The sequence below is a fragment of the Amblyomma mixtum genome, chromosome 7 (assembly GCF_055824585.1).
Source record: "Amblyomma mixtum isolate Tamu chromosome 7, ASM5582458v1, whole genome shotgun sequence".
NCBI classification, from domain to species: Eukaryota; Metazoa; Arthropoda; class Arachnida; order Ixodida; family Ixodidae; genus Amblyomma; species Amblyomma mixtum.
In genome coordinates, this window is record NC_143018.1 from 76,937,112 (window position 1) to 76,945,633 (window position 8,522).

General features: G+C 53.7%; 1 protein-coding gene across 1 annotated transcript; it reads right to left on the reverse strand.

The window, feature by feature from the left end:
• Positions 1-3,268: 3,268 nt before the first annotated feature.
• On the reverse strand, positions 3,269-7,990 carry LOC149336558 (uncharacterized). The gene is made up of 2 exons (XM_089554170.1): positions 7,214-7,990; positions 3,269-3,419 (listed from the first exon to the last, which is right to left on the reverse strand). Exons 1-2 carry the CDS (start codon positions 7,988-7,990, stop codon positions 3,288-3,290), a joined length of 909 nt encoding a protein of 302 aa, XP_089410296.1. The 3' UTR covers positions 3,269-3,287.
• Positions 7,991-8,522: the final 532 nt, after the last annotated feature.

Consider the following 8,522-nt stretch of genomic DNA (forward strand, 5'->3'; position numbering starts at 1 on the left):
TAGCCAGTCTTCGCGACCCATCGGGGCGCCTTGCCCGATGGAGCCTCAGCCTCCTGGAATTCGTCTGCACTACTGTGCACAAATCTGGCCAGACACGCGAAGACGCTGACGCACCCGTCGGGTTAGCCGGTGATAGCATAGAGGACGAGAGTGGTTTTCTTGGAGTTGTCAGCGACTTAGACTTAATGACCCGACAGCGAGCTGACCCAGACCTGCAACCTATCATTGATTATCTAGAGGGCCGAGCTTCTGACGTACCCCGACAATTTTCTCGGAACCTGCCGGCCTTCTGCCTCCGGAACGGCATTTTGTTTAAGAAAAACTCCAGCACTGTTGACCGGGCGCACCTCCTCGTCGTTCCGGCAGATCTCCGCGCCGATATCCTTCTTGCTTGCCACGATGAGCCGACCTCCGGCCACTTGGGCTTTGCCCGCACACTTGCACGCGTGCGCCAGGCGTATTATTGGCCCAAACATTCTCACGCCGTCCAACGTTACGTCAGAGACTGCCGCGATTGCCAACGCCGTAAGGCGCCTCCTCACAAGCCAGCAGGTTCGCTCCAACCTATTGAACCGCCTCGGACGCCGTTTGATCAAGTCGGCATCGATCTTCTGGGGCCCATTCCCTGTGTCATCGGCCGGTCATAAATGGATCATAGTCGCGACCGACTATTTAACAAGGTATGCGGAAACTAAGGCGGTGCAGCGCGGCACGTCATCCGAGGTCGCCCAGTTGCTTATGCAGCAAATCGTGCTGCGTCATGGCGCACCGTCCCACGTAATCACTGGCTGCATTTGTTTTTCAGTCCCGGACAGTCTGGGACTACTTGCGGACTCGAGTCCGGTATTTGTTTTTCTCGGGCAGCCCTAAAGCTCCGCCCAGCTTCCTGCATGGCCATAGCAACGCGTTCGCTTTTAGCCTATGGCAGTCCTCGGGCTGCTTGGGGCTGCTGAGAAGGCAGCAGACGATAGCTGCGCGCCGCTCTGGCAGCCATATTAAGTTAGACTCCGTGTGCATTTTGAGTGCTTTTCGTGTTCCTGGAGGTCGATATCATGCGTTAAACCTTCACATGAGCTCCGTAGCTCCTCTCTGAGCTATCGCAAGACTTTTTGTTCTTGCATCTTTGTTTATTTTCTTGAAATCCACCGCACACGGACGCGCGTTCGGAGCTGCGAGCGCGTATTGTTTGTTCGTGTCGTCGAGAGGTTCTTGTTCGCTTGTTTTGTCACATGCTGTCCGTACGCTTACCTGAAAGCACCGCAGGTGAACCACTCGTATACTGGAGCAGCTATAGAGCTTGTCAACATTTTTGCGAAGGCTTTCGTCTATCTGCCTTTCCGCAACGAGTTGGGCTACTTTGTGCGAACTTAGCCGCAAGCAGTAGCGGCGAGCATACCTCCGAAGCTGAGTTCTGTAATGCACCTACGCTAAGCTGACAGTGACAGTCTTCAAATCGACTCAGTATCATGATCGGGCGCACGGCGTTGCTTCGGCGTCGTGGTGGCCGTGGCTAGCGTCGTCTGCAAGCAGATGACAGCGTCCTTGTACAGAAACCGAGGGGGAGCCCGGCTCTGGCGCCGAGTTCGAAAGCAGCCCATGGCAAGTAGGTCATGTGACCATGAGGCTGTTTCCTGTCAGAGCGGAAGCCGAGACCTGTCAGCAAGTAGTCCGGGACTGGAAAAACAAATGCGGCCACTGATCGAGGTACGGCGTTTACGGCGCAGCTCATGCGCGACGTGTTCGAGCTCAGTCACACGAATCATCGCAAAACCACTGCATATCACCTACAGACGAACGGCTGACAGAGAGACTCAACAGAACGATCGCCGACATGATCGCAAAGTACATAGACTCGCAGCACGAAACCTGGGACGAGACTCTCTCGTACGTCACATACGCTTACAACACGGCCACCCAGGAGACGACCCCATTTACACCATTTCGTCTGGTCTACGGACGTGACGTTCAGATGATGCTTGATGCAATGCTTCCATGCTTCACTGATGACCACCCACTCACGCCAGACGCTGAGCAGTTCTCTCGGCGCGCCGAGGAAGCACGTCAACTTGCCCGTATTCACATTCAGCGACAGCAGTGCACGGATGCGCGCCGCTACAACCTCCGTCATCGGCACGTCGAATAACATCCCGGTGACCAAGTTTGGGTGAGGACCCCGGTACGCCGCCCAGGCTTGTTCGAAAAACTGATGTGCCGTTACTTTGGACCTTACAAAGTTTGCGCCACGTGACAGAAGTGACCTACGAAGTTCTTCCTGACGGGACTGTGCAGCCTCAGCGTCGCCCACCCCGCTCTGAGGTTAGACACGTTGTCCGCATGAAACCGTACTTCACGCGGTAATGGATAGTACGCTCAGTGTTCCGGTAGTTGTCGCGTGGGACACTTTCGCCCAACTCCCTTGTACATTTTTGTGTCCTTATGCTGTTTTGTTTTTTCCCCTTCCATTGCCCGCACCGCAGCCCCGCTTTTATATTTTTCTTTCTTTTTGGAGGGGAAGTAATACCACCTGGTGTTCTCAGGTGGCGCTGAAGTGTCTTCGAAGGCATTGAAATCGAAGATGTTGAAGACATTGAAGTGTCTCGCGCTGGCTGGCTGGCTGCCGTATTCTGCTGGTTAGTGACCTGTCGCCCTATCTTCCGTTACAATATGCAACCGAGTTCGAGTAGTCTTACGAATTTCTTGTAACGCATTCTTGAGACGTGCAGTGAATTTTTATTTTAAGGCGAAAGCCTTTAATGTCTCATCGTTGTAAGGAGCAGTTGTCGACAAATGTCACGCTTTTCAGTTGGTCCAAATGGTCGTGACGTCACAGTGCGCGAATTTCAAACGGGGCCAATTCTACCTTGGCTAGTAACCAGGCAACCAATTGAAGGGATCGTACAGTGATGCTCCAAGTAAGTGGGACTGAGTTTAGTTAATTGCTTAATTACTCAATTAGCCTAATTAACTTTTCTAGTCAGGCCATATAAATAAATAAAACCGAGTAAGAAATTGGTCGAGCTCCGGAATCGAACCCCGGTCTTCGGAGTGTGAGACGAGCATGCTATCCACTCCGCCACGCCAGCTCGATGGTTTGGGAAGAACAAAGGTGCGTCTAGTGAATACGGTGTCTTCGCTCACTCCCATCCTCCTCCCTTCCCTTCCGGCGAGGTGTAGGTGTCCACCGAGATATGAGAGACAGATACATTTCCTTTCCTCAGAGAGAGAAAAACTTTATTATGGCATGTGTGTTTAGACCTTGGGTCCCTGGACCACCGCACGGTCCCACTCTACGTCGGAACGTTCATGTGGTGTTTGTCCATGACGTCGGCACCCCGAAGCACCGCAGCAAGCTGCGATGGCGGGTCCGGAGACGAGAGCACGACCTCCCAGTCCTCCCAACTTGATAACGCGGGCTGACCCTGCGGGGGAGGATCAGCAGGGCAGCCGAAAAGGATGTGGGAGAGTGTGGCGTGAGGGTCGCCGCACAGGGTGCATGCAGGGGAGGTGCCACAGTAGTGGGATAGCAGCTGAGGGGATGAGAGAGAGCGGGTCTGGAGGCGTCTCCAGAGGATCTGTTGGGAATGGGTAAGGGAGCGGTGTGGAGGAGGGTAAGTCCGACGGTCCAAGCGGGGCATTTGCGTGAGCTCTGCAAAGGTGTGCGCCCGTTCTCTCGAGAAACCTGGATCGAGGCCGTCCCGAGCCCGGCAAATCAAACCTCGGGCCAATTTATCGGCAGCCTCGTTTCCTGGATTCCCAGAGTGAGCCGGCACCCACTGGAGCTCTACCCTGCGTGGTAAGTTTTTGGTGGGGGTGTTCAACAACTCCCAAGCAGGGGCGTGAATCCTGCGTCTCGCGAAGTTGAACAGAGCCGTTTTGGAATCGCTAAATATGTAGTTTGCATTGGAATGTACAAGGGCTAGGGCGATGGCGGTTTCCTCTGCCTCCTCAGGCGTACAGCCCGAGAGAAGGCGGTGTGTGAGGGGCTGTGCTAGGGCTGGATTGTAACCAACAGCTACAGCTTCATGAGTTGTGCACGCGGCGTCTACCCAAATGGCGTCCTGGGCTTGTCCATAATATTTGTGTAGGGCCTTAGCGCGAGCCATGCGGCGAGGGATGTGGTACTGGGGATGAACGTTCCGGGGAAGGGGTTTCACAACGAGGGGGGTATGAATGTGTCGAGAAATAGCTATAAGGGATGTCTGATTAGCGGGAATGTTGGTGCGAAGGGAAGCGAGGATATGCCTGCCAGTTGCTCTCGCGGCAAGTCTCAGATACTGTGTCTGGAGGTGCGCGTCTACTAGTTCCTGAAAGGTGTTATGCATGCCTAGTTCAAGGAGCTTGGCTGTGCTAGTGCTGCGGGGTAAGTTTAAGGCTGCCTTCGTTGCTAGACGAATCATGGCGTTCACTCGCTCTGTTTCCATGCGGTGGAGCTTAAGATATGGGGTGGCGTATAAAATGCGGCTAAGTGTAAAAGCATGCACTACTTTCATGCTGTCCGCTTCGTCTAAACCTTTGTGCAGGGAGGACACGCGGCGTAGAAGTTGCAACACAGATTGCGTGGAAGCCTTGAGTGTTTTAAGGGTATGATCGTTGCGTCCTGAATCCTGCAAGTAAAGGCCAAGGATACGGAGGGTGGGGGTGACGGGGATAGGGGTTCCTTGTAAAGCGATTTGAATGGGAGAGTTAACTGCAGATTTCGGTCTTATGAGGAGAAGCGCGGATTTAGAGGGGGAGCATTCGAGCCCAATAGATGACGCATGAGCGAAGATGGTGTCAGCTCCTAATTGAAGAGTTTCCTCAATTTCTCCATCAGATCCATTAGTGGTCCATGCGGTAATATCATCAGCGTACAAGGTATGCCTTAGGTGTGGGATGAGAGCGAGTTTATGAGCTAGGGGGATGAGAGCAATATTAAAGAGAAGAGGGGAGAGGACCGCGCCTTGGGGGGGTTCCAAGTTCGCCGAGTGTATAAGGTGGTGCGCTCAGCTCTGCTATGTGCAGGGAGGCAGTGCGGCCCGAGAGAAAGGCGCGAACGTAGTTGTAGGTATTTGAGCCTACCTGTAGTGCCTGCAGTTCTCGCAAAATGGCATAGTGTCGAATCCTGTCAAATGTCTTTGTGAGGTCAACCGCCAGAATAGCTTTAGTGAAGTGGGGGATCGTGTCATCAAGCGCGTCATGTGTAATTTGTAGTAGGGCATCCTGTGCAGATAGGTGCGCACGAAAGCCCACCATGCTGTGCGGAAAAAGGTGGTTGTCTTCCATGTACGTGGTTAGTCGGGCAAGAATTATGTGTTCGAAGGCCTTGCCGAGACAAGATGTCAGAAAAATTGGTCGGATATTCTCTATGTTGATGGGTTTGTGGGGTTTAGGAATAAATATGATTTTTCCATGCTTCCAGGTGGCTGGGAGGGTACCTGACTTCCAGCACTCGTTGAAGTGGATGACTAGATGAGATATGGAGGCATCGTCAAGGTTTCGGATGGCAGCATTGGTAATTTGATCTTCCCCGGGTGCAGTATTGCGCAATTTCAAAAGGGCTGTCCGAAATTCCGCCTCTGTAATAGGGGCGTCAAGCTGGGGTTGAGGTGGACCCATGTACTCGGGGTGCTTGCAAGGGTCACCTGGGGTGGTATATGTTGATTTCACCTGCGCGAGGAAGGCGTTCGTGTCCTGCCTGTGGTTATGAGTAAGGCGGCGAATGCTAAGGCGTGTCTGGGTTTTAGATTGCGTGGGGTCTAGCATGTGGCGTAAGTGGTGCCAGGCACGGGTTGTGGAGAGATTGCCGCGGAGACTGTCAGAAATCTGATTCCAGTTAGCTTTGCAAAGAGTGGCACTGTGGTGTTCTATTTGAGCCTGAAGCTGTGAGAGTTTGAGTTTTAGTTTCCTATTGTGTTTTTGAGTTTTCCATCTGTGTGTTATGCGTTCTTGAGCTTGAAGGAGGTGCGCGAGCTTACTGTCAATTACGGGGGTGTCTGGGGTAGTGTGTAGCGTTCGGGTATGTTGGCGAATGTCCTCCTGTAACTGAGTAGTCCAGGTGTCTAGGTCGAAGGGTACCTGTGTTGACTGTACGTGTTCCTGGCGAAATTTTCGTAACTGGTCCCAATTAGTTTGTCTAACGGTAAATTTGCGCTGAGGGCGGCGATAGCTTAGTGTTATGCGAATTAGGTGGTGGTCGCTGCCTAGTGTGGTTTGCGTTCTTTCCCACTGCAGGTGGGCCACATTTCTTCCAAGCGTGAGATCTGGGCTGGTATCTGTATTAACACTGTTACCAACCCGCGTAGGCAGGCTGAAATCATTATAGATGGACAAGTGGAGGACCATCATTTCATTGCAGAGAACTGTGCCTCTGTGGTTTGTGCGCCGATAGCCCCAGTCCACGTGTGCGCAGTTGAAGTCACCGGAAATGAGTAGGGGATTTGATCCAGCCAATTGCGCCACGGATTTGAGGAGTGGAGGGAGTAGATTAACTGGCTGTCGTGGTAGAAGATAGCAGTTAAGAACGAACAAAGGAGATTGTGCAGGGGTTGGAGGTAAAATTTCGATGAACGTGTGAGCGATAGGTGTGGTAATTGTGTGTTCCATGTAATGCAAAGAGTTGCAGACGTATGTGACCACCCGAGGAAGATCAGTAGAGTCCGAGGGGATAAGAGCGTATCCGGGAAGTTGTTTGCAAACGTTTGCGCCCTGAATTGCGATGATGTCTGGTGGGGATGAGGAAGTAGCAGTAATTTGCAGCAGAGGATCGCGCTTACGCCGAAAGCCCCTGCAGTTCCATTGAATAATGTGTAAAGAATTATGGTCCGTCGGAGGAGCCATGCTGTAGCGTAGAGGGGCGAAGGAGGGGTGTGGAGGGTGGCACTGTGGGAGGAGAGGCCTGTGAGAGGCTAGGAACAAGGTGATGTAAACGCTCCTCTACCTTGGCCATGATGCTAGTTATGACAGTATCCATTAAACGGGTAATGGTAGTTTCAATCAAAATTTGGCACTGAGCAGTGACCTGTGCAGTAATTCGCTCTGCGAGCCTAGCTTCTAAGTTTTTGGCGAAGTCCTGAAATTTTGCTTCCAAGTCTATGGGTTGTGCTGGCGTCTCATCAGGCCTCCTCTTTTTCGAAGGAGGTTCGACAGGTGGCGAGGTGGGTGGACAGGATTGGGGTGGAGGATTTGGGGGTACAGCGGTGGTGGAGGTAGAGATGGCTGCCTTGAGCTGCCTTACCTCTTCCCGCAGAGCAGTCACTTCGTGGTCCTGGGAGGTCGGCTTATGAGTCCTGGCGGCCTTGGAGGCCCACGTAGAGGTAGTGGGAAGGGACGTTTGCAGCGGAGGAAAGTCCTTCTTGCTAAAGGGCTTTCTTTTCTGTGGCGGCGGGCTGCGTTGTTTCGGAGTTCTTTGTCTTGCCTTGCATGAGCCGGTACCCGTGAGGTGCTCGCCCCCACACAGAATGCAGATCGGGATGCAGGAAGGAACAGCTTGCGGGTCATGCTTGTCCCCGCATCGCGTGCAAAGACCAGTCTTGGGGTGGGGGCAGACGTCATATCTGTGGCCCGGTCGGCGACAGTTGGTGCAGGCATCTGGACTGCCCTTGTACGCCGTGCATCTATAAACCACACTCATGTAGCGTATGGTATGAGGGACTGGTCCATGCGCAAAAGTGATTAATATGGAGAGAGTCCTCCCCATTCTGCGTGCTGCTATAATATCAGCGTCCGGGTTGCGTGTCTGGAGGTCTCGTAGCGTCTGCTCCGGAGTTTCCGCCCAGTAGGCCTGCGAGATGACTCCACGTACAGCTGCGGGCGGCGGTGCGGTGTAGGCGGCGACAGGGTTACTGGTCCCTTGGAGTACCACTTCCTTGAGTTGGACGAGGTGCAGGGCGGTTGTCTCCTGGTGGGTAGCGACGGTGAATGTGTTATTCGTAGGATGGATCGGGAGGTGAAAGTCCATTAGGTCCCGGCCATCGGCAGTGACTTGCAGGGCTTGCATAAGGGGCTGCGCCATGGCTCCGTTCAAAGCGAGCCCGCCTCTCGGTCGAAAAACTACCCGTATAGTGCCGGGCGGGAGTGAAGCAAGGTGTTTACTTCGCTGCGAGACTGCGTGCGACACGCGCAGCTGTTGCTGTTGAGCACGGTACGTCGGCTTAAAGGGCGCATGGGCAGCCTCGGCCTGAGCACCGACGGCGGACACGGCTGTTTGTGTGGGTCCAACCAGGGTATTCGGGCTTGGTTCTAGAACCTGGTATGCGCGGAGTACTGCGGTCCACTCACTGGGTCGGGACGTTTCAGGGTCGAGGTTGTCGCCCTGCGCTTGCACCTCCATGGCTGTTGGGGTGGGTGCGCTGCCGGTGATAGGCCTAGCCTCAAGCGAGGCGAGGCCCAGCGCGGCGGCTGGCGAGGAGCGAACTTTACGACGTCGGTGCGGTCAGAAGAGAGGACTGGATCGAATAATGGTTGTAGCGGTTGGAAAGCGCTACCCTTTAGGAAACATTGGACATAAGAGGTGAGCTCTTGAGCGTTTGTTGCGCATGAAAAGA

What these genes read in the sequence shown, in the direction of transcription:
- LOC149336558 (XM_089554170.1), bottom strand. Translation starts at nt 7,990, where the DNA reads ATGGCGCAGCCCCTTATGCAAGCCCTGCAAGTCACTGCCGATGGCCGG. An exon ending in TGACTGCTCTGCGGGAAGAG is followed by an intron (nt 3,420 to 7,213) that starts GTAAGGCAGCTC and finishes CCTCCCCCGCAG; the next exon opens with GGTCAGCCCGCGTTATCAAG.